This window comes from Anolis sagrei, chromosome 2 (assembly GCF_037176765.1).
Source record: "Anolis sagrei isolate rAnoSag1 chromosome 2, rAnoSag1.mat, whole genome shotgun sequence".
NCBI lineage: Eukaryota > Metazoa > Chordata > Lepidosauria > Squamata > Dactyloidae > Anolis > Anolis sagrei.
Genome location: NC_090022.1, coordinates 117,170,766 through 117,196,628, shown reverse-complemented (window position 1 = coordinate 117,196,628; position 25,863 = coordinate 117,170,766). Strand labels below are relative to the sequence as shown.

Genomic DNA, 25,863 nt, shown 5'->3' with positions numbered 1-25,863 from the left:
AATAATTTGTATACAATGAGCATCTTAGCTCAAGGGGAAGGAGTATTTCACTGGAAAATACCAGCAGTTTATAAATATTAAATCTGTTTAAACCCTAGGCTTTCTTTGTCCCCTTTTGTTTTACTATGAGGCAGGGGACAAAGACTAATGGTACATTATGAAATGGAACTAAGGCATTGTAATGAAAAAGCCTAGTTTGGGTTGCAATGCTGTAGTCCACGGGATGGTATCCCAGGGGCATAGTCTTTTTACATATACCCTTCGAAGGGATAGTTTAATATTGCTGGATTTCTGCTGCAAGCCACCATGGGAATCGCCAGATCCCTTGCCTCTCTGGTGTCACTGGCCTGATTTTAGTAGAGACCAAAGATGGCATGCCAAGGATATAGGTAAAGGTAAAGGTTTCCCCTTGATATTGTCTAGTCATGTCCGACTCTAGGGGCTGGTGCTCATTTCCATCTCTAAGCTGAAGGGCCGGCATTGTCCGTAGACACCTCCAAGGTCATGTGGTCAGCATGACTGCATAGAGTGGCATTACCTTCCCGCAGAAGTGGTACCTATTGATCTACTCACATGCAAGTTTTTAAATTGCTAGGTTGGCAGAAGCTGAGTCTAATGGTGAGAGCTCACCCCACTCCCCTGATCCAAACCACCAACCTTTCGGTTAGCAAGTTCAGCAGCTCAGCAGTTTAATCTGTTACACCACCAGGGGGCCCCTTGGGGTATAATACTCCTAATAAAGAATTGTGACGTGGCTAAGGGGGAGAACAGATAGAGAAGTGACATTCTGAAACACATAGCTGAATTTATGTTTGTGATTATGTACACACACACAAGCAAACACCAAGAGCAAAATCAGTGTACTATTTGGCTTCTTTATTCAGAAAAGGGTTTTGGGTGGTGGAGGAAATTTGGTCCTTTATCAACTGATATATTCTCACAGAGGAAAATGCACCATACATTCCTTAAGCCTGGAACAAACACAAAGCCTCTGTGCGTGATACAATTCAAGAATCTACCAATTTTCTTTAATGCTCTCAACATTATAAAAGTTACTAAAAGCATTTGTCTTAATATATTACATACATTATAAAAAGATTACATGAAAAAAAATCCAACTAATAATGCAGCATTTTTAAACAAACAGGCAACAGTCCTGAAGCTAAACCATTGCAAAGTGTTTGGGGGTAAAATACCCTGCATCAATGCCCATTTTCTTTGGTCTACTGTTAAAATTCTGAGTAAAGAGAAGCCCACTCCCATTCAACGTGTGTTACATAAACACCAGAGCAGTGATAATTAGTTGATGATCAGACACTAACAGTTTTCACCTTTATTAGGAGCTGAAACGCAAGTGGGCTGTAGGTCAGTTTCCTGAAATCCCATTTCAGTCTTGAATACAGCAAGTCCCATTTCAGTTCTGAATCTGTCTCTACCTCTGTTTTGTTCCTCTATTGACAACACTCATAAAAACAGGCACACAAATAATATGAATGTGATCCAAACATGTCTTTGTAGTGTAAAAACATTCAAGAGCCTTGTAAAGCTGGAAGATCTGGCTTTCCGAAACACAGCTTTTCCAGACTGTGCATGTGTGCATGAACGTATATGTTGAAGAGATATGTTAGACATTCATTCTTTAAACATGGAATATCTATTCACATGTGTAAGGTAAAGTGGCTCCCTCAGGAGACGATATTCTGTGCACTGTTTTACATGTGGTAGAATGGCAGGCATACCTCATATATGACCATAGTTAACTGGATACCTTCTATCAAAGCCACAAAGCAGGGTTGTTGTGTTTGTATCCAACTGCTGTTCAGCTCTGAAAAAGTTTGTGCAAAGGATTGTGGCCCATGTTAGTTGAGCTAAGGAGGGAGCACCACTTGGTTCCGCTGCCTCAAAAGAGATTTTGGACCAGGCATCCAAGAAAATTCCTTCAGTTCAAATGCAACAGCAGGATTGCAATGACCTTCTTATCTGTTTCTATATCCAATGACCTTTCAAAACATTCCCTTTCTGAATATGTTATTGTTCATAGACAATGTTTCTTTCCCACCACTTAAAACTGTTTCAGACCTGTTTGAAATATTGAAAGTCATGTTTAGTGAGATATCAGAACAGGAAGAACAGGACGTGAGATGTGGGCCTGGAACTGTGAAGAAAAAGCAAGCAAAATCTGAATTGAAGCACAGATGTCTTCCAGTTCAAACATGACTGCTTTTACAAGGCCAAGGCCAGAGGATCAAATTTAGAGGATCTGGCAAAACTAACTGCAAATTTTCCCAGGCAACTCAGCTTCCTGGGTCATTTCCAGGGCTAATTTTACCATGAAGCAATCATTTTAGGAAAACAATTGCAAAGAAAGCACCAGCTCCCTAACAACAATTTTTTGCATGTGATCTAAGAAAGGAACATCACGCCAGAACAGAAACACTTCTGATCCTGGCCTTTTGATTTAGATATGCCAATAAGGATGGCACTGGTCATATTTAATGTTTCTTTACACTAATGTATGTGTATAGAGGTGTCGGTTTACCCACATGTAACATATTACTTTTAGTTTATAGATTTCTTCTAATTAGCTTTACAGCGATTACACGTATCTACAAGAGTGATGTTTGAAGGAGAATAAGATGATGTCCCTGAGTGGGCATTTGTATGACTGTTATGATCTAATGCTGGCAAAACACTATGGCTGCCTTTTTAAATTGGCAGTGACCCTTTCTTCACTATAAATCAAATAGGAACAAAGGATTTAAGACACTACTGGCTAGAATTACTGGCACTTTGGAGCTAAGCAGTTTTACGGTAAAGTGCAGGTAACTTTTCATTTTGTTGCTGCTCAAAATACCCTTGAAGTGCAGATATTACTTCATTTAATAGCATTTACTACCCCACTTACCCCTGATGTGGCTACTATGAGCAGGAGAAGTGATATATTTATATAGCAACTGGTCCCAGATCATACAGCAGGAATGAAAAATTCTGTGTAACATTCAAGGAGCCTAGCAGTAAGGCCCCGTAAGGAAGAGCTCGTCTTTTGTGCTTGAAGAGGGTCATCCGGTGGGCTTCTCCTTGAGTTCAGCTCTGGCAGATGGGCCTGTCCAGAAACATGTTGGAAGTCCCTTGCTGGATTGGCCTTTTTATTAAGAAATGGTTGTAATTCATAACTTGAAGAGTGAATAAGTCTTTTCATTTATATGTACTGGAATATGAAATGGAAACCTCACAATCATAATAAAAATGGCTGTGCTTCAAGTAAAATTGATATTACCTCATTACCAGCCAATGTCTTTGTTTGACCCCGTGCATCCTGAATATTTTGTTTAAAGTGCTCTTTGGATTTCTGGAGGGCTTTGAACTCCAATTGTCCAATCTAGATGCCTCATTTAGAAACCTGAGCCCAACATGGTTGAGGAGAAGGTTACAGCAGGAAACATGTGAGTACCAGAGGGAGTAGGAAAGGATGAGGCACTTCTTTTTCCCTTCTGCCTCCAGATCTCTTGCATTTGTGAGGAATGAAATGCTTCTCCAGCTCCTCTGGATTCAGATGCTTGTGACATAGGTGACGTCTGGAGGGCCATTTTTCTCGGGCTCCAGTTCAGCTGGCACCTCTGTGTACTTGCCCCTGGGTGGGTTCTCAAGTGGTGGCTTATTAGTTTCTTTCAATTTGGCTTTTGCTTCCATGGTGCAGAAGCTAATACCCATGAAGAGAGCTGCTGTGACCATAAAGAAGCAGGAAGCATAAAAGACATAGCTATAGTGACCCAATAGATCCACTAGAAGACCTAGAAACAAAAGCAACAAAAGTTCAGCCCAAAACATGTTGAGGTTCAGTTTTCTACATCTCAATAGAATTCCTATTTTCTTTAAAAATGCTAACCGCCATGGGCAGAAGATCTCATCATACAATGAACAGAGCTATCTCTGTGGTGCCCTTCCCCACTCTTTCATAATAATAATAATAATAATAATAATAATAATAATAATAATAATAATAGGCCTAAAGGGACACAGGTCGGCTTACAGAGAGCACAAAGTGCCTAAAAACAAAACATAAGAGCAAACACAAAATTAAATACAATAAAATAAAAAACATGCATATATAAAAAACATCAACTCAAACTTAATCAAACTGCGGTCCTCTAACTGTGGTGGTAAATTGCTGAAAACATGGCCAATCTGTAAACATTAGGAATAAAATAAGTGCCAGCTGCAGTAATGGAGAGAAGCCATGGGATAAAGTGCAAGATGTGCCACTACTAGCAGGACAACTAGGGATTAAACATTCTCAAAGGCTTGATTGAAGAGTGACGTCTTCAAGTCCCTATGAAAGGAGGACACTGTGGGGGCCTGTCTAGGGAAAGAACTTCAAAGCTGTGGGGCCACCACCGAGAAAAAAATAATTCCTATTATATATTTGACATAATATGCTTCTTTATGCCTTCACTAATGGTCAGTTAAGAACAGTGTGTCTCCTCTGAATTAATGCCTGGAGGAAGTAATGGGTTGGATGAGGAAAAACAAGCTGAAACAGAATCCAGGCAAAACAAAGTAGCTTGCTGTTAATGGTCCTAACCAGAATGGGTCACATCCTCCCCCTTGAAAAACAGTATCAATAGCTCAACAACCCCTGTTAGGGTGTTGTGTGGTTTTTGGGCTGCATGGCTGTGTTCTAGCAGCAATAACCTCTGTTGGACTACATATTATTCACCTTGAGTTTCTACAAAAGTATGCCAGCATCTCAACTGTCATTCCCTCTCTTCTCACACCCAAAATAAATTTACAGAATTTGAAGAATTCTGTATTAGAATGCTACAAGTATCATGATCCTTGGAGAGAAGGAATAGCTAATTATAACCCTGTGGCAGATATAGGACTAAATCTGTGATTTTAAGCCATTGCTCTTTGCTCCCTTGACCTCAGCTATAGTCATAACTAGTAGATCATAACTACCCAATCATAACTAGTGCCTACTTATGCAGCATGAGGCAATCTGTTTTGGGATGAGGTGGTCAGCAAAATTGGGAGCTGAACCTCCAAATTCCAGCTCAGCCATCGAATTAATGAGCTGCAAACCCTACTGACTCCACTCACTTCTTCATCTGTAAAATCATAATAATAATGTGACCATGGGTCTATTGAGAATACAGATATAATAAGGAAGTATTGCTATGGACCTGGAACTTAAAGATGTACATGATAGGCTACTAATAACCTGCTCTCAATGTCTCTCTACTTTTTTGTCACCCTGAGACTGATAAATTGAAAGCACTATGCTTCATGTCCTGATAATGTTAAGAGGCCTTCAGGCAGAGATATTAGATCACAGGCATTGGGATGCTCATGATTCCAGTCCTTTCTTGCACAACCTTCGTTTTTCCTCCTTGTCAGCTTCCCTGCTTTCCCTCATTACTTATTCTATTTTCCCTTCAGCAGCTTCCCAATTGTTTCTGGATCCTTCCATCTCTTTTTGTCATTTGTCTTTCTTCCTTGTTGTTCTCATTTTCTTCTCTCACTCCATATCATGTCTATCCCATATTACATTGGGTTTGGACATCTTGTGGAACTTGACCTCTGAGTGGCACATCTAGAGAACTTGAAGTTTGTTGTTCAATACAGTTTCATAACTTGGCATTCTTATGGTCCAGATGTGTAAAGTAGTTCAACAGACCGTGAGCCAATAGCACTCTCTAGGGGAAATGGGAAATGTGCAATCCTCTACTTTTATTTGGCTCTTAACCGCCATAATCATTTGGCTATGTTGGCTAGAAATGATGGGAGTTGCAGTCCAGCAGCATAGATTGCAGCCCAGTCTGAGGCTAACACAGCCATAAGAATGATGGACTTTTGACATTTGTCAGAGGAGCAACCAGGAACAAGTAAAGAGGAATAAACTGTCACTGCAGTTGCAAGACCAGAATCTCTGAATCCTAACGTACTTGCATGTTTCTTTCCTATTAATGTTAGGAAAACTGGTGTAAGAGCTCTGCTAACATAGTTTTATCCTGAGTTGTTCAAGACCCTTTACCCAAAGACCAAAGTCTCCCCTCAATCTTATCTAATGATGTAAATCTGCAGGAACATCACTCAGCAATCAAATTAATGGTATATCAGCAGGCAACTTGATTTGGTTCTTACTTGAAACAGATTTCCAATCTATTCCAATTTGAACATCTGGGTCTGATTCTTGCAGAGCATTTGATATTTCCTTTCTCTTTTTTCTTAAAAAAAAAAGCCCAGGCTACACCACAGTTTTACCCAGTTTTTTTAAAAGAACAACATCATTAACCCCTCCACCCCCGAAATAATGATTTTATATAGAACTTGATAATTTTCTTTTCTCCATATGTTTTTGAAATTTGGTTTTCCAAAATGCCTCTCCATATTAAAATCAGCTGCTGAATTCTATTTACATCTCACCTGCAAGAGGGGGTCCAATGAGAATGGTGATACTCTCCAAGATGGTGAAGAGCCCCAAGGCACTGGAGAACCGGTCCATTTCCACCACATCCATTAATACCTGGAAAATTAGTGCGCCTATGATACTCATGGACACACTATAGACCAAGCAGTAGAAAACGAGAACATTGTACTCAGCTGAGATGGCACAAATAAGGTTGCTCAAACCATTGAACATGACAGCCATGCTAAAAAGGTAGATCCGCCGGCCATTGAAGACACTGAGGCCTGAGAGCAGGCCGGCCATGGGCCGCATGAAGATGTTGATGAAGCCAATGATGGAGACAAGCAGTGCTGCCTTGCGCTCCTCCACTCCATTCAGGATGGCATAGGGCACCAGGTAGATGAGGGGCAGCACAAATCCCATCACCATCCAGGACACACCAATGGTGTAGATCTGGTAGCCTTTGTTCTTGAAGAAGATGTCAAAAGCCAGGTACTTCTGTAGGGTCTGAAGGCAAGGAGCGCATCTGGATGGACGCAGTGGCTCCTCATGACATGAGGTATTGCCATTGGACAAGTGTGTCTCTTCTAGCAACTGTCCAGGGCAGGGCTTTGGTGTTGGTTCTGGGGCCTTCACTGGGACTGGCCTCATCACAGCTCCACACACACAGCAGTTCAACAGCACTCCCCCGAAGATGAGGAAAGTGTTTCTCCAGCCCATCTCATCAAGCAGGTACTGGGAGATCAGCGGCCACAGCGTCAAGCCAATGGAGACACCCGTGGAGGCCAGCGCATTGGCAAGGGCTTGCCGGCGTACGAAGTAGTAACCAAGCACAGTGATCCCTGCCTGGAAGCTGAAACATGATCCCAAGCCTTTAGAGGAAGAAAGAAGAGATTGCAGGACACAGACTTAGAACATGCTAAACTCAGAAAGAGGCAGGCAGACAAAGTATCTAGTAGCATCTATCTCAATACTAAGTATTTGTCTATCTCTGATATCAGGGGCTTTGCAAGTCACAAGTTGCTTCTGGTGTGAGAAATTGGCCATCTGCAAGGACTTTGCCCAAGGGATGCCTGGATGTTTTTTTTTGATGTTTTAACATCCTTGTGGGAGGCTTCTCTAATGTCCCCGTATGGGGAGCTGGAGCTGACATAGGGAGCTCATCCGCACTCTCCCCAGATTTGAACCTCTGACCTGTCGGTCTTCAGTCCCACTGGCACAAGGGTTTAACCAATTGCGCCACCAGGAGCTCCACGGTTCTCAAGTCACTCCTGACACACACAAAAAATCAGGGGCTTTACTTAAGGGGGACGGGGTGGAGTATAGTTTTGCTCTCCATGTCTTTACAATCTCTGGTCTCAGTGTGAGATCACATGAGGCTATGTGATCACTATGAAAGTGTTCCCAAATGATGGATTTTTTTTTTATCTGACCAATTTCTATACCCATTCTAAATTATTAGTATACAAAAATGAGCTTCTAGCAATGTCATCCATTTTATGTATGCATGTTAGGGACAAGGGTGACTGCTGTTTAAAAACAGTGCTTTAGTTATGAGATTTTTAGAAAGAAATTTCAGCAAGTGCTTTCTAATCACAGTGGCTTAATGCTAATTTAATTATGAAGATACCCAATACTAAGATTTGATGGGTTATGACAGGTTATGCAGAATATGTAGAATTGAAATAATGGCTGAAGCAGGATCACAATCTTTATATTCATGGTCTGAGAGACACTTTCCTGGTAGTAGGTTTTAATGAACCCAGTAGGATTTCTGACTATTCATACCTAGGTCTACAACAGTGGTTCTCAACCTGTGAGTCCCCAGATGTTTTAGCCTTCAACTCCAAGAAATCCTAACAGCTGGTAAACTGGCTGGGATTTCTGGGAATTGTAGGCCAAAGCACCTGTGGACCCACAGATTGAGAAACACTGGCATATAGCATTTTGGCAATACTCACCGGTGATGAATCCAGCTGTTATGTACAGCTGACTAATAGACCTGGAGAAAGCACTGGCAACCATGCCCACACCACTGAGAAGGCCTCCCAGCATGACAGTGACCCTGCAGCCAAATCGTTCCACCAAAATACTGCAAAGGGGCCCTGAAAAAAACACACCAGGATTAGAGTAGAAACTTCAGTTGCATAAGAATCAAAGGCACCCCTCCGTTAACAAAGTATCCCCTTTTCACTTGAGTTTTGTTTCTTGCTGCCCAGCCCTCCTTTTTAGTTTTTATTCTCTTAGCTGGAAGGGTTGTTTTGAAGCAGCGTTAGTTTTGTAAAGAAGGTGAAAGATGACTGCAGAAACACAGATTTTCAGAGTCAAATTACAGTCTGTAGTAGACAATGCAATAAAGCTGAAGCTGGCAAAGAATTGGATTCCACTCCAGCCGATCTTGCTGTAGATGTGTGTGCCTGTCTACAGCAGCTCTCCACAATTTCTCTAAGAGTATGTGTGAACAACAAAACAGAGAAAAGTTAAGTCTACCTCACCCCTGTGCCAATGCATTAAAATAGCACAGAACTGAAATTTTGGGCACCAAAATGGAAATAATAGGAACAAGCCATATCTGGCTGCATTATGGAACAAGACTTCAAGGCTCTGGATAATGCAAAAAATTATTGGGTTGTTGTAGGTTTTTCGGGCTGTATGGCCATGTTCTAGAAGCATTCTCTCCTGACGTTTCACCTGCATCTATGGTAGGCATCCTCAGAGGTTGTGAGGTCCTCAGTGATTCTGGCCATGAAAGCCTTTGACAATACAAAAAATTATTTTACTTTGTCATGGCTTACCTGACTGGTTGTTTCATTTCACACCCACATGTTTATTAGTTTTGAATATAAAGTTTGATAAAATATGTTAATTTGTTCTTTTTGTTGCGTAAGAACCTATCCTATACTTTCCATATTATTTCTGTCTTTGGTAACAACGTTTCCTTTAATGAAAATAATGCCCAGGAACACATCTACTCTGTTAACCAAAATATATCTATATTGTGATAAGGATAGTTAAAATGCTGTATGACCCACCCATTTAATTTAATTGTTACCCATATACCAGAAGGCTGTTTTATGCAAAACAGAATTTAGAAGGTCGGGAGGATCATTCTTATTAGGCAGGGCAAGGGGACTGCTCTGGGAAACTGATGCTGGGGAGCTCTGGTGTTTCTCCTGAGCCCATTCATAGCTGTGTAGTTCACATGGCCCACCCCCGAGGCCCCTGAACTAGCCTGCTGCCCTCAAGGTATGGGGAGGATATTAACCTGCCATCTGGGTTACTATGCTGAATGGCCAATTCTCTGATCCTTTCTCACTACAGAATTATAGAACTATATTCCACAATATGGAAAACTGAGTTGGAGCTCTCTGGTCCAGGTTTCTGGCAGATCAAGCACAATCACAATGCTATGATGATGTCAAGTGAAGGGCTCATCATGTCTTCTGAATGTGAAATACAGAGGACCATCTTGTAGAATCATAGAGTTGGAAGAGACCTTGTGGGCTATTCAGTCCAACCCCATTCTGCCAAGAAACGGGAAAACACCATTCTAAGCACCCCTGACAGGTGGTCACCCAGTCTCTGTTTAAAAGCCTCCAAAGAAGGAGCCCCCACAACACTGCAGGGCAAACAGTTCCTGCTCTCACAGTTAGGAAGTTATTCCTAATGTTCAGGTGGAATCTCCTTTCCTGTAGTATGAAGCCATTGTTCCGCGTCCTAGTCTCCAGGGCAGCAGAAAACAATCTTTTCCCCTCCTCCCTGTGACTTGGGATAACTTTGGTAATGCCATGGTGGTAGAGCGAGGAGAAAATAAACTGGGCAAACACTACAAGAGTAAAAAGCAGCAGTTAATTACCATGATGGTAAGAGAGGACATGGGAACACAGTCTTGGGATGTACAGAGCTACGTTTTAGTGTGAGAAACATAAAAAATAAGAAACTGATTACTTTCATTAAATAGGCTAGGTTCTTAGTACGAAACTGAAAGATTATTTGAAGAAATACCATTTGATAGGCAAGAGAATAAAGCTAAGGAGGTTAGGCCATGGTGCGTGGATAGTTATAGATAAATTACTAGTGAAATATCCAAGCTGTGAAGTGCCTTTGCACCTCATGTTGCAGTTACTATTACAAAACAGCATAACTTACTACCTGGACAAACTTGTTTGTGTGTCACTCAATTCATGACAAGTCCATTAATTTCATAGGGATGTCTTAGACAAGAGATACACAGACTTTTGCAGTTTCTTCCTCTAAAATATAGCCTGCAGCACCTGGTGTTCGTTCCAACTAATCGGCAGAGCTGACCCTGCTTAGCTTCTGGTATTAGATGGGATCTGGTGCCTTTGGGGTATTTACCCTTCAGGTAATAACAATCTTTTTTACAGGCATGCTAACTACTTTCCAGATATTTTTTCTCTCAGGGGCTGACTTTCTCGGCATGCTGCATCTGATAAGCAGGAAGTGGGGCATGTCATTATTGGGATCTACTAACCGGCTTTTAATTACTCTTATTTCGTAATGGTGTTTTGTGCTATTGGTTTTTGTGAAGTTTTTTTTAAAGTGAGATAGCAATTTGATTTCCATCCAAGAAATGTCTTTAAATATATATGTATGCAAAATTTCTCCCATTACTTTTACTTCTTGTCAAAGGCAACACTTTTGAAGCTAAGGGGCTTCTAAGGTGACTGGTTGTGAAAACAAATGTGTTTGTGTAGTCATGTTCTTTAGACAGACAGGTTCAGTCCAACAGGACCTGAGAGATTCAAAAGCTTCTGCCAAAAGAGAAAGCCCAAAGGTAAGCACTTTCCCACCCAACTGCTGCTGCTTTTTTGCTTTGCCTGGCTGGGCTATACCTTCCTGGCTGAAAGGAGAGTTTATTTTTGTTCTATTTTAGGTTGTATACTGTATGTGTACACAAAATTTCTATCAGTTCATTTGGGTGGATGCCAACTCCTTTAGGACTAATGCACCAGCTGGCAGAGAGAGTGCCAGATGAAGAACTGGAAAGCAAGGCGAAGACAACCTGGAGCTACTGAGCTGTTTATAAGGCAGTGCCTTAATGGGAGAAGAGTTCTGTTAGAATAACCAACTAATTGGCCCATTTGATTGGAAACCACATCCATGAACTAGTATGGTGTGATAAGAGGTTTTTTTTTTGGGTCCTGTTTGTTATTTGTTTTTAATAACATTTATAAGGAAATTGGAGTGGCAAAACAAGCTGTACATGGCAGAGGAAGATATGGTGATGGCAGAGGCACATGCTATCACAGAGGAAGGAGAGAAAGATGTTTAACATCTATCTTACCCTTCCAGTCACCCTGCCAGCTTTGGGAACTTGGAAAACGAGCCAGGTCACCTGCAAAACCTCATATTGCTCTTAAGCCATGCCAGGTTGGTTAAAAATAAAACCCATATCATCTATAATTTCCTCAAAGATGAGAGACCTGATCTGTCATACTTCACTGAAGCTTGGCTGGGAGATGATAGCTGGATACTGTGTTAGTGAGCAGGTGAGGGAAAAGTGTGTGGGTGGGAAATATCCGCGGACTATAAAGACCATCTTGATCTGACCAGATGACCTACTAGGGAACTGAATCACATTGAATATGTGTACTTGAGTCTGAATATCAGGGACAGACTGGGGATTCTGTTAGTATAGTGTCCACTCCACTGCCTCCCTGACCAAGCTTGCAGAACAGGTGCTGTTGAAGTCACCCGAAACCTTTGCCTCTGGGGGACTTCAACATACCACAGGAGGGCAGTTTCTACACGCAGCTTGGGAGTTTGTAGTATCCATGACAAATATGGACCTATCTCAATCGGTCTCTGGACCTACACTTTTTATACCCTTCAGTTTGGAACATGTGGATCTGTGGATGGAAGTGACCAATACCTCCATGTTGTTATGGAGGTTGCCTATTTTCTGGTCAAGGCTAGTATCACAGATACAACCTATCCCTATTTAAATACTCAATCCTTAAAGGCTAATGGAGATCGAGATTCCTTGAGATTCCAGGAGGCCTTAGAGCAGTGGTTTTCAAGCTGTGAGTCCCCAGGTGTTTTAGTCTACAACTCCCAGAAATCCCAGCCAGTTTAGCAGCTGTTAGGATTTCTGGGAGTTGAAGGCCAAACATCTGCGGACCCACAGGTTGAGAACCACTGCCTTAGGGAGTTCTATGGGTAGCACCACTGACAATCCTGTGGAATCCCTGGTCAATAAGTGCAATTAAAGTCTAACTAGAGTTATTACCATGATCACTCCCAAATGTCCTCTCTGACCTGTTACTAACCAAGCTCCCTAGTATACAGAAACTCTCAGGGAACTGAAACAGGAAGGATGACAAATGGAGCACAAATGGCAGAAAACTCAACTTCTATGTGGCAAGACACAAGGTAGAGAGCATCTCTGTTCCTATAGGGTATCATTGTATGCTGCAAAAAAAACATTTATTCTCTCTATATATTGTGTCTGTGAATTAATGTCCAGCTGAGCTATCCAAGAAAGTGCAAAGTCAACCTTAGGTACCCTCCCCTCTGAACCTGATTCAGTAGCTCACTGTGATTCCTTTAAAAACCATTTCACAGATAAAAATTCTGGAATAAGAGCCGATTTAGATGTTGTAATTGGAACAGAAGTTGATAATAGTTTCCAGCAACTCTGTGAGTGGGATTACACTGGATCAGTTTCAATTGATGAGTACTGCGAATATGGACCAGCTGCTGCGAGATGGGAACAACCAGTTTTCTCAATCCCTGCCCCTCTTGGCTGGTCATCCTGGGAGGAGATGCAATTCAATTTCAAATACAACATATTATAAATGCATCTCTCAGAGTAGGGAATTTTCCATCCTGTTTAAAAGAAGCAGCAATTACACCCCTGCTGAAAAAGCCTTCCCTGGATTTTCTAGATTTTAACAGGCCAGTGTCCAATCTTCCTTTCTTGGGAAAGGTGGTCAAGAAGGCAGTGGTCCTCCAACTCCATCTTAACACTGACAGAGGGAGTGCGTCCCCATTGGTGCATCTATCTCTCAGCAGCATTTGATGCCATCGACCAGGGTATCCTTCTGGAACACCTGGAGGGGCTGGGAATGTGCTGCAGTGGTTCTGGTCGTACCTCTCAGGCAGGTTCCAGATGGTGGTGCTTGAGGATAGCTGCTCCCCAAAAAAAGGAGCTGTTATGTGGTATTCCACAAGGGGGTATATTATCCCCAATGCTTTTTAACATTTACATGAAATTGCTGGAAAAATTATCTGGAAGTATGGGGCTGGGTGTTATCAATATGTTGACACCCAAATATACTTCTCCATATCTTCAAAAACAGCCTTACCTAAGGATAGCGTGTATTTTCTGAATATATTCCTGGAGGAGGTAATCAGAGCTATTGGCATGATTGCTCCCAAATGTCCTCCTAGGGTTAAAGGGTATCAGCTAGTTTTTCTCTCTTTGAAAAATTGTGTTCCCAGCTTAAGAGTCCTCCTGGATATGTCTGTCCAAATGTCAGCTCAGATGGTCAGGAGTGCTTATTATTAGCTTTGGCTGACACGCCAGTTGTGGCTTTTCCTAGAATTGAAGGACCTAAAGATGGTAGTACATGGGCTGATAATCTCAAGGTTGGACTACTGCATTGGGCCACCTCTATACCAAGTTTGGAAAGTCAAATTAGTTCAAAATATGGCAGCCAGATTGGTTACGGGTACATCTAGGGATAAGCATGTAACACCTACACGAAAATCACTCTTCTGGTCGTCAGTTTCTGGGAAAAGTATAAAGTGTTGATTCCTGCCTTTAAAATCATACGTGACTTGGGTCCAGATTACCTGCATGATCTCCTTCTTTCATATAATTTTCTTTGGGACCTTTAGGTCTTCTGAGGGACTGTTTACTCCAACCAGCCACAACCCGACTGGCACCTGGCACCTAGAGCACCTTATCATCGGCTGCCCCACAACTGTGGAAAGACCTTCCAGAAGAAATTCAACAGCTAAAAAAGCTGTCAGAATTTAAAACAAAAATAAAGACTGGAAGGCCTACTTAGGTAATTTTAAAGTATGCATTTTAAATTTACATGTTATTAGTATTGATGTTTTAATCTTTGTTCTGTGCCTTTTTATATATGTATTTTAATGGTTTTATATTTTATCTACGTATTATATGTTGTACCCCACCTTCAGCCACAAGGAGAGGCAGTTAAGAAATAACATTGATGATGATGGTGATGAATAGAAAGGATATATGAAGGATTATGGGACAGCCCAGCTATGCCTTAAGCCCACTGGTGCAACTGGGAACCATTTCCCTTCCAGCTACACATTCTGTGAGCATGAGAAGGGCCCTATATGAATAGTTTACATTGCCCTGATGCACAATCTACTCTTTGATCCAAATGACAGCTCAAAGAGATAATGGTATGTTTGATCACTCTGTCGCAGTCTTCAAAGGGGTTGAAAGGGCATAAATACTTCCCCTTGTGTTGTCATGGTTAATGCAATTTTCCTGCTTCTTGGCACGGGGTTGGACTGGATGGCCCACAAGGTCTCTTCCAACTCACCGGGATTGTGGCGCAGCTGGCTGAGTGTCAGCTGCATTAAGATCACTCTGACCAAAAGGTCATGAGTTTGAAGCCAGCCCGGGCTGGAGTGGGTGTCCAGCCATTGTGTAGCCCGTTGTCGACCTTTGCAACCCGAAAGACAGTTGCAACTGTCAAGTAGGAAAATAAGGTACCACCTTGTGTGGGAGGCTAAATTTAACTAATTTATGAGGCCATAAAGAAAAAAGACTCCAGGGAATGTGGAATACGGAAGAACTTCATCGGTGTCGTTGATGGATGATGAAAAGCAGCAGCTCCCCTGGCGGCCAGAAAAAAGTTAAATAGCCTCGGTGTATTTGTGTGTTAAATGTTGTTTGTCAAACTGGCATTGAATGTTTGCCATATATGTGTTTACTGTAATCCCCCCTGAGTCCCCTGCGGGGTGAGAAGGGCGGAATATAAGAACTGCAAATAAATAAATAAATAAAAATGTTAGGTAAAGGTTTTTCCCCTGACATTAAATTCAGTCTGACTCTGGGGGTTGGTACTCATCTCCATTTCTAAGCATTGTCTGTAGACACCTCCAAGGTCATGTGGCTAGCATGACTGCATGGAGTGCAGTTACCTTCCCGACAGAGCAGCGCCTATTGATCTACTCACATTTGTATGTTTTCAAACTGCTAGTTGGCAGAAGCCGGGCTTAACAGTAGGAGCTCACGCTGCTCCCTGGATTCGAACCTGTGACCTTTTGGTTAGCAAGTTCAGCAGCTCAGCGGTTTAACCCTGTGTGCCACCAGGAGCTCCTCGCTCTTTCATACCATTGGAAGTACAGAAACACCCTCCAGCCTGGCAACCCTAATTCTTAGCAAAAGCCCAAGCAAAGTAACAAGGGCTTCCGATGCATAGAGGTTTGAGATCAGGGTTCAAGTGCCTGCTTAACCATTGAAGCCCACAAGTCACCAGTGATGTCAGAGAGAAAAATGGGGAGAGATCCTGTACCTTTAAAAGTTGTGAAGGAGAGGGGAATTTCTGCTGGTTTTGCTTGTTACCTGGCTGCATGAGAAACATCACCTGCTGAAATTCCCTCTGTTAGCAACCTTAGACGTACAGGAGCCCTCTCCAGATTTAGTCTTGCCACTCTACTTTGAAATCACACTCCATAAGCCTTAGAAGACAGCAATGATCAACCTTATTAGAATAAATTCATCGACTAAATCCCTATGGTTAGGTCACAGAGTTGACTTGAAGACCCACAACAGCAGCAAAGAGTTGACTTGAAGACACACAAAAACTGCATTCCAGAAGTCAACCCAAGGCTTACAACTGGCTTGTTTTGCACTTTCAATAGAGGTTAAGTTTGCAGAAATTGTTACTTTATTCAACATGGCAACCTGCAGCATTTTAAATCTCTGCTGAAGAAATGAGAGCAGGCTCTGTTCCAGAACCCCAGCTACACAGGCCATCCTCCCAAATATTCTGACTTGTCCCTCATGGACTGTCAGGTGAGGTGCAGGGCCTCACCTGGCACAAGTAAAAATCACTAGTACATTTCCTCCTATGCACCTTTGGAGTCAGCATGACTCAATTTCCTAACAGGTCACGTTTTACCGGCATTGGTATGCATGAAACAGAAGGTTCAGCCCATGGTGGCACCCTGCTCCTTTCCCTTAGTCCTGTGTTGTTTACAAAGTGAGCATAAGTGAAACACACAGTTACAATGAATTAATGCAACGTAGTCAGTGCAAGGAAGGGCAGATATTGTGAAGATTATAATAGATTTTTCCTCACCTTTGTCCATGGATACCTGACACTTTAAAGTGCCAAGACATCAGATAACAGAGAAGTAAAAGTATATTTGTTCATCACATTCTTATCCCATTTGTCTTTCAAGGTGGTTAGGGTTATGCACATGCTTTATCTTTATAGCATTTCTCCTGTGAGGTAGGATAGCTGATAGGAAGAAAACCAACTCCCTTGAAAAGTGTTGCTGAAGAAGAAGTCTAAAGATCCTATGGACTGCAAAGGGATAAATATCTGGGCCCTAAAGCAAATGAAGTCTGAACCTTTCCTAGAAGTCAAGATGACTAAACTGAGTCTGGACATATCACAAGAATATATCGTTCATTAGAAAAGACAATGCTTTGCGAGGTGGAAAGCATAGGAAAAGAGGAAGATGTATTCTAGATGGATTCAGTGGAATTCTCTGCCTCAGAGTGTGGTGGAAGTTTTTTCCTTGGAAGCTTTTAAACATAGGCTGGGTGGCCATCTGTCAGGGGTGCTTTGATTCTGCCTTTTCTTCATGGAGGGGGGGGGGGGGATGACTAGATGGCTCATGTGATCTTTTCCAACTATATGATGCTATGATTCTATGATTCATCTTCAGCAGTGGAACTCTCTGCCCCAGAGTGTCGTGGAAGCTCCTTCTTTGGAGGCTTTTAAATGGAGGCTGGATAGCCATTTGCTGGGGGTGCTTTGAATGTGACTTTCCTGCTTCTTGGCAGGGGTTTGGACTAGATCAGTGGTTCTCAACCTGGGGTCTCCAGATGTTTTTGGCCTTCAACTCCCAGAAATCCTAACAGCTGGTAAACTGGCTGGGATTTCTGGGAATTGTAGGCCAAAAACATCTGGGGACCCCAGGTTGAGAAGCACTGGACTAGATGGTCCACGAGATCTCTTCCAACTCTATGGTTCTATGATTCAATCGGAAAAGCAACAGCCCAGAATCTGCAAGACCTGAATGATAGGGGGACTTGGAGGCCTTTCATTTATGGAGTGACTATTGTTAAGTGTCTTGAAGCTGAATTCAATAGCAATGTAAACTGAGAGATATTGGCTAGTGGTATCACCCAGTGAGCTTCATGGTTTAATAGGGATTTTAACCAAGATCTTCCTGAAAATGATGGAAGGTGCAGTTCAACATTATATGGAAGGCTGCATTTTCCCCTCCTCTGCCCAAGATAAATACAGCATGAAAAGGTTGGTTTAAGGGTATATCCCTGATACAGATCTCCAATCAACTGGAACAGTGAGACATTATTCATGACTTTTGTTTCAAAAGTTAAATAAGAGAACTACTATAAAGTGCTTTGCATCTATTATTCTTGTTTTGTGCTTTCAAGTTTTTTTTACTTATGCCAACTCTATGGCAAACCTATTGTGCAATTTTCTTGGCAAGATTTGTCCAGATGAGGTTTGCTTTTGTCTTTCTCTGAGGCTGAGAGTGTGTGCCTTGCGCAAGGTTGCCCAGTGAGTTTCCAAGCCCTTGTTTAGAACCCTTGTTTCAGAGTCATAATCCAGTGCTCAAACCACACTGGCTCTTACGAAAGCTATTAATTCTAACAATTAGGGTTGCCGACTACCCATAATAAAAATGGCCTGATTTCTATACAACCTTTGTGAAAGGAACAGGTGCATGCCAGACACTTTTTTTCACCAGGTGGCAAGCCTTTATTAACAATGTACTTCCACCTCAGCTCTAGATATCTCTTTCTGCCTGCAGATTAGCTAGAAATTCTGTGACCCTCCTGATATTGCTGCAGTGCAGCTCCTGACTTGTGGCTGATGGTGGCTCCAGTTCAACAACTTTCATGGGGCCACCTGTTGACCATCTCTCAACTAGAATATATAACTGCCAAGACATTTTCCTGGCTGGACTCTCCCCAAATTTCACAAGTATAAGGGGAGAAGTCAGTTTGTTGTTTCGGGAATCTAAGGTATATGTGTCCCCCGCTCCCCTCATGCCGCTTCAACTTCACATTATCTTATTATGGGATTACTCACCGTGACTGTTTAAATCTCTCTTCTTCCTTGCCACTAGTTTATATAAGGCCACCAGTCACATGGGCTATGAGGGTTCATAGAGAGGCTATGAGTGTACATATAGAGGCAAGGTTGAATTTGCCCTGCGTGCAGCTACTACAGGGAATACCACAGGGTCAAAGACTTCTAATAATTTGTGGCTGGTGTTTGAGAGATTAGAGTTGTACTGGTTGCAGCACAAATGATTTATGGTAACTACATGTTTCTCTGAAATGTTGCTTCACTGTTTCCTTGTGGCCCTCCCACACAGAAGCATTCCTTTCCTTTGCGAGAGATATGAACCAGATACACCCGAGAGCACCTGTCTTCCTAGATGAAGTCCTCAGGTATACAGGACATGCCATGATTGTTACTGTCATACGATGCATCCTTTGCAAACAGGGGAATTATCTCTGAGACAGTACAACACATGGCTCTTATCGGTCACCTGGAAGACATTTCATTAACTTTACTACTTGGGATGGTGCATTAAAGACACTTGAATAAGTAAAAACCATACTAAAGGGCTAGGAACTTTTGAGATTATAAATCGGATTGCCACATTTTATTTCCTGGCAGGGCTGAAGTCTCTTTAAAGGCTACATTTCCCCATCTGGAACCCCTGCATTCTTATTCAAAATGAGCTTTGTCGCCATTAGTTTTTATGGTCTCACTATGTCAAAGCCATTCAAAACTCAGCAGCTACTTATGCTACGTGTCTTGACAGGGATTGTTGTTATAACTTTATGAGACTTGTTTTATACTTTTGTACCGTTTTCACCTGTTGTATGTTATATGTGCACCCTGGAGTGCCTTGTAAGCTGCCCTGAGTCCCTTCTGTGAGATGGTGGCAGGATATAATTAAAGATTATAAATAATAATAATAATAATAATAATAATAATAATAAATACAACCATGTGCCATAAAGGCAGGTACAATAAAAGTATATGGACTTCTGCATATATATTTTATTCTCAGCAACCCAGCTGTTGCTCCAAAAAGCAATACTACTTAGAGGACGGATCACTCAAGAGATACCGGCAGATTCAGGAAATCTTTTTGACAGCTAACAAGATTGCAAGTGTTGTCCTGAAATACGGTGGCACCATGGCTTCAGGAAAAAGTGGTGTCTGACCCAGAATGTAGAATCACAAAGCACGGGACTGAACAAGAAACTTCCCATATAAGTTCTCTCTCATACAGCAGGAATCCTCCTGTTAGGACTGGAAGGTGAAATAAGGACGATGCTCCTAAGAGGGAATTTAAGCAGTTGTTGCTTATCATGCAAACAGTACTGGCTGAAATCCCCGCTTCTATATAAGGATTAAAAGTGGAGAAGTTCTGTCCCTTATTTCACTAGGAACTCTCCCTCCAGATGATAATAGACTACAATGCTTATTATTTCTAACCAGTTGATGTATTATCGAAGGCTTTCATGGCCAGAATCACTGGGTCTTTGTAAGTCTTCTGGGCTGTATGGCCATGTTCCAGAAGCATTCCTTCCTGACATTTCGCCTGCATCTATGGCAGGCTTCCTCAGAAGTTGTGAGGTCTGTTGGAAACTAGGCAAGTGAAGTTTATATATCTGTGGAATGTCCAAGGTGGGAGAAAGAACTCTTGTCTGTTGGAGGCAAGTATGAATGTTTCAATTGGCCACCTTGATTAGCACATAATGGCCTAGCAGGTTCAAGGTTTTGACAGACCTCACAACCTCTGAGGATGCCTGCCACAGATGCAGGCAAAATGTCAGGAGAGAATGCTTCTGGAACATAGCCATACAGCCTGAAAAACTCACAACAACCCATATCACCATTTGCTTTGCTAGCTACAATTGCTGGGAGATGCAGCCCAATGGCAGCAAGAGCGCCACGTGTCGCCCTTTAAAATATGACTTGCTAATTATTAGATTCCCATCCACGTTTTTTTGAAGTTTTAGTGGAAAAGCTTACAATAGTTAAGAAATCTCTTTTAAAGATAGCTGTAAATACTTTAACAGGGTGTTGTGTTTGTCGGAAGTTGGATGTTTTACAGAGGAAAAAAATTACCAACGAAAACAAGCACTTACCACCCGCATGTAACACTGCTGTCATGATGGAGGGGAACCATGATGTTTCACTGTTGCTGGCTTGGAAGTCATCCTGCAAGTCCTTGAAGAAGACTCCAACGCAGGAGGGGAAGCCCAAAGTCAAGGCTTGAACCAGTACTGTGGCCGCCAAGACCACCCATGCCCAACCTTGGTCCTGAACTTTGGAGGCAGAAAGGGTTGTCCTTCTTTCGTTAGGCATTTTCACTTGAAGTTTTTTCTCAGCACTTCCAGTTAGAGGAAAGGAAACAAAGAGTCTGATGCTTCTTCAGTGCCAAGATGATAGAAGGCAAACTGCTGAAAAACAATCCATGTTGGAAGCAGAATTTTCTGTTCTTCGTTTCAACAGCGTGGCCATCGGCTTCACCGGCTCTGGGAGTCACCAACCTGCTTGTGCTTGCTGCAATGCTGTGTCTTCTCCTTTTATTTGACACGATTATAAATGTCACTGGTCTGAATGTTAGACACACCTCTAGGGAGGAAAGAACGAGCATTACTCAGCACCATCGCTCCCTGCTGATTAGCATTCCCTTTCACCTGCTTTGGTACCAGGAGTCCCCTTGCTGCCTCTCTTGAGCGTCATAAATGCCCGCCCGGTGCCAAGAGGAGGAAGCAAAGCAGGCAAATGTCAAGTATAGGGAAAGAGTATATATAGTTCTGCTGAGCTGCAACATGCGCTCTTGCACAAGCTCCTTGCCTAGTTGTGCTCCTTGTTTCTGGGCACAATTAAAGGAGTCAAAGGGCTGAGTTTTATCAGTTTATAAAGAGGCCTACTACTTTAGAGTAATTGCTGCATTTGATAAAACAGAGATTATAATGTGTTGTTGAAGGCTTTCATGGGTTGCTTTGAGTTTTCCGGGCTATATGGCCATATTCCAGATACATTCTCTCCTGACATTTCACCCACATCCATGGCAGGCATGCTCAGAGGTTGTGAGGTCTGTTGAAAACTAGGCAAGTGAGGTTTATGTATCTGTAGAATGTCTACCATACACTATACAGCTGAGGACAAGTCTACATAGGGACCACTAAACGCAGCATTGCCCAAACACAAATCAAGGAACATGAAAGGCACTGCAGACTAAGTCAACCTGAGAAGTCAGCCATAGCAGAGCACCTGATGAACCAACCTGGACACAACATATTATTTGAGTACATAGAAATGCTGGACCACTCTCACAACCACCATGTCATACTACACAGAGAAGCCACTGAAATCCGCAAGCATGTTGACAATTTCAACAGAAAGGAGGAAACCATGAAAATGAACAAAATCTGGCTACCAGTATTTAAAAACCTCTAAAATCAGGACAGTAAATAAAGAGGAACACTCAAACAACAGGGAATTCCTGACAGGAAACAACTGGGGCCAGCTAACACCTCCCAACAAAGGATTCCCCAGGAAGCAACCAGTCAGGTTTTGAAGCTGCAATGCCATTCAGTACTAATAAAGGTGGCCAACTGCAACATTCACACTTGCCTCCAGCAGACAAGAGTTCTTTCTCCCACCTTGGACATTATACCACAGATATATAAACCTCACTTGTCTAGTTTCTAGCAGACCTCACAGCCTCTGAGGATGCCTGTCATAGATGTGGGTGAAACGTTAGGAGAGAATGCTTCTAGAAAACTCACAGCAACCCAGAGATGAGAATCACATTCAACTCTACAGATGTTCTTGGACAACAGTTAATAGCATTCTTCATGAGTGGCTGGCTAGGTAAGGCTTCTTGATGGGACTTCCAGTCCAAGATCAGCTAGAGGGCCACATACTGGTAAGTCCCATCCCATGCATCAGCTCTGAAATACACATTACTTTCTTCATTTTTTTTCACTCCACAGAAAGCTCTCACACATGTACACAAAATATCCAGGAGACATTTCTCAAAATATGTTATTAATGCCACATGTGGAAAGTAATGAAGCAGTTATTGTTAGGCGAAGAGGCCCCACATGTGGTTTGGTTTCAATAACTAGAATCCTTCGCTTCTTGGAACTAAAGTTCGATCACATCTAGACCTCCAGGCTGACAAACTTGCTTAAACCAGAAACTTTTCCTTGAACTGGGTTCCACAAAATTATGTACCAAGATATAAAGAAAACATGGCACAAATTCAAGGGATGTCTAGTTGTTTTCTGGGGAGTGCTACACACTATCACTTTGTCTAGGCCAGGGGTGCTCAAATTTTTTAAAGCAGAGGGCCAGTTCATGGTTCCAGACTATAGTTTGAAAAATCCCTATGCACGCTGCACATATCTTATTTGTAGTACAAAAAAATGAAAGAGCAATACAATAACCAACACAAACTTGCAAGTATTTCAATGGGAAATGCGGGACTGTTTTTGGCTGATGAAATAGTTAAGTTAATTAGGATTGTTGTTATATGCCTTCCAAGTCATTTCAGACTTAGGGCAACCATAAGTCTAAAGTTTAAGACAGGGACCGGGTACAAGACCTTAGAGGAGTTCATCTGGCTTTGGGCCTTAGTTTGAGAACCCCTGATCTAAAGTGTATAGATGACAATCACCTGTCAACTTATGGCGATCCCATAGATTTCATTGGGTTTTCTAGGCAAGGAATACTCAGACATGGTTTTGCCAATTCCAGCCACTGAAATAAAGCCAGGAGCAGCAAGGTTTCTGATTCCAGGTGTTTTGGGATTCAGCTCCTAAATGTCCCAAGCCCCTTCTACATGTCTGAATAAAATCCCACATTTTCTGCTTTAAACTGAAATATATGGCAATGTGGACTCAGATAACCCAGTTCAAAGCAGGTATTGTGGGATATTCTGGGTTATATGGCTGTGTGGAAGGGCCACCAGCCAACTTGACTGATATTGTAGGACCAAAGTATAGGAACTTTTGGTCCTGGGTCTAAATAACCAGAAGGATATGCGAGACACACTCACACATATCTTGGTATTACCTAAATTGGGCCAGGACTGGTTGAGTCAGTTTCTAAGTATAAATTGATCACAACCACTGGAAGTTGGGGTGTTTTCTCACAAGGCATTTGAGGAATGTGTACCACCCCAGCCTCTCTTTCAGCCCTGCAAAATGCCATTTTAGGGGCCTTCCACACAGCCCTATATCCCAGAATATCAAGGCAGAAAATCCCACAATATATGCTTTGAACTGGGTTATCTGAGTCCACACTCAGATAATGTGGGATTTTCTGCCTTGATATTCTGGAATAGAACCCGCGGTGGTGCAGTGGGTTAAACCCCTGTGCTGGCAGGACTAAAGACTGACAGGTTGCAGGTTCGAATCCGGTGAGAGCGTGGATTAGCTCCCTCTATCAGCTCCAGCTCCTCATGCGGGGACATGAGAGAAGCCTACCACAAGGATGGTAAAACCATCAAAACATCTGGGCGTCCCCTGAGCAACATCCTTGCAGATGGCCAATTACCTCACACCAGAAGTGACTTGCAGTTTCTCAAGTCGCTCCTGGCATGAGAAAAAATTATATATATATATATATATATATATATATATATATATATGGAATATAGGGCTATGTGGAAGGGCCCTTAGTAGGAAATCTAGCTGATGAACCTCTGGACTGAGAATGCTTGATACACAAATATAACTAATTACTGGGTGAATAAAATGAGAGTATAGCTCTCGAAGTAACAAACTGAAATGTGCTTCAGTCCCCAAGCTTCTAGCATTGCAGTGTGTAAGACACAGAAAATCATTTGCCCTCTACAATTAATTTGCTAGGTTAGCATTCTAGTAACTTTTCTTTGCATGCCCAAACTGTACTGCTACATGCCTGGCTGGCTTTGGAAACTTGCAGCACACATATACATATCCATCCCTGGTTTACATCAGAAAGGTCACATGAAGGCAAAGGAATGGCAGCCCCAGGGGTTCTGGTTATCAAAGAGTCTATTTCCTCTCTCTTGGAGATAAAGCCAATGCAAAACCACGAAAACAACCAGGGCAACAGCACTTCTGAGTTACATAGGCCAAGTCTCTTTTCCAAGCCAGTTCCGGAGTCAGAAAGGCACTGAATTGATGAGGCAAGACCTGGGCAGCTTTCACGGGAGCCCTCCTCCTCCTCCTCTTCCTCCTCCTCGTGGCTCGCCTCCAGGTGAACTCGACTGCAAGTCCCAGTTGCCTGGGCTGGTTTCCCCAACAGGGAAAGGGATGCTGGGAGATGCGGTCCATCAACATTTAGGGGAGGACCAGCACACACGGTGCGTGGGTCGGAGGCGACTTGAAGGCACACAACAGCAGCAACAACAACAAAAACACGCCCAGACGTCAAGCCACAGATCCCAATCAAGCCACTCAGAGACCACACTCCTACAACCCCCCCCCCCCTTCCCATAGCACTGGGGAGACGCGTGGAAGACCACGAGAGGATCCTTCCCTCCATCCCCGCGCGGTTTCGATTCGGTTTCGCTTTACCTGTTCACACTGGTGGAAGGAGGGGAAGGGAAGAGGTGCTGCTTCCTTCTTTCCTTCTCTGCTTGCTTGCTTTTTCTGCCCCTCTCCTTCCTCCGTGGCAGCTTCCTTTGGGTTCTCCCAGCCTCTTCCGACCTAGAGGGACCCGTCCAAGTTTCCCCTCCGTCCAGCGTGTCTTGTTTCCACGGAGGAGGAGGAGGAGGAGGAGGAGGAGGAGGAGGAGGAGGAGACTGGGTGGCGGAGGAGGCGCTGCTGCGGGGTCAGGCCACCAAAGAGCCTCGGGTGGGGACCTGGATCAGGGCTGCTTCCACTTTCTCCACTCGCCACCCCTTCCCCGCCGGAGACATTTTCACGTATATGTAGGAATAGAAGAGGCACAAATAACCAAGCAGTTGCCCATAACAAAGCAACATTTGCAAGGCTTGCTCAACAGGCGGGTTTTCCTTTTAATGAAGTACAGCTGGAGCATCTCTGCCAGGGTCCACTGTAAACACTGCACGTTGTTGCAGAGAGGTTCCTCTCAATGCCAAGGGGGCGCTCAGAAACCTTTTCCTGCTGCCAGATTTCTCATGACCCCAACATTGAGCCTCCAGGCTGGTCTGGAGGGCATACCGCCTCTGCGCTCTTG

General features: G+C 42.9%; 1 protein-coding gene across 1 annotated transcript; it reads right to left on the bottom strand.

Moving 5' to 3' along the window:
- Nucleotides 1-855: 855 nt before the first annotated feature.
- SLC16A5 (solute carrier family 16 member 5) lies at nt 856-25,457 on the bottom strand. Its single transcript, XM_060764710.2, has 5 exons — nt 25,239-25,457; nt 20,805-21,294; nt 8,371-8,514; nt 6,427-7,281; nt 856-3,791 (listed from the first exon to the last, which is right to left on the bottom strand). The coding sequence occupies exons 2-5, from the start codon at nt 21,022-21,024 to the stop codon at nt 3,550-3,552; spliced, it is 1,461 nt and encodes a 486-aa protein (XP_060620693.2). The 5' UTR covers nt 21,025-21,294; nt 25,239-25,457; the 3' UTR covers nt 856-3,549.
- Between the last annotated feature and the right edge of the window lie 406 nt (nt 25,458-25,863).

What these genes read in the sequence shown, in the direction of transcription:
- SLC16A5 (XM_060764710.2), bottom strand. Translation starts at nt 21,024, where the DNA reads ATGCCTAACGAAAGAAGGACAACCCTTTCTGCCTCCAAAGTTCAGGAC. An exon ending in AGCAGTGTTACATGCGGGTG is followed by an intron (nt 8,515 to 20,804) that starts GTAAGTGCTTGT and finishes TGTTTTTTTCAG; the next exon opens with GGCCCCTTTGCAGTATTTTG. An exon ending in CATTGGACCCCCTCTTGCAG is followed by an intron (nt 3,792 to 6,426) that starts GTGAGATGTAAA and finishes TTTTGTTTCTAG; the next exon opens with GTCTTCTAGTGGATCTATTG.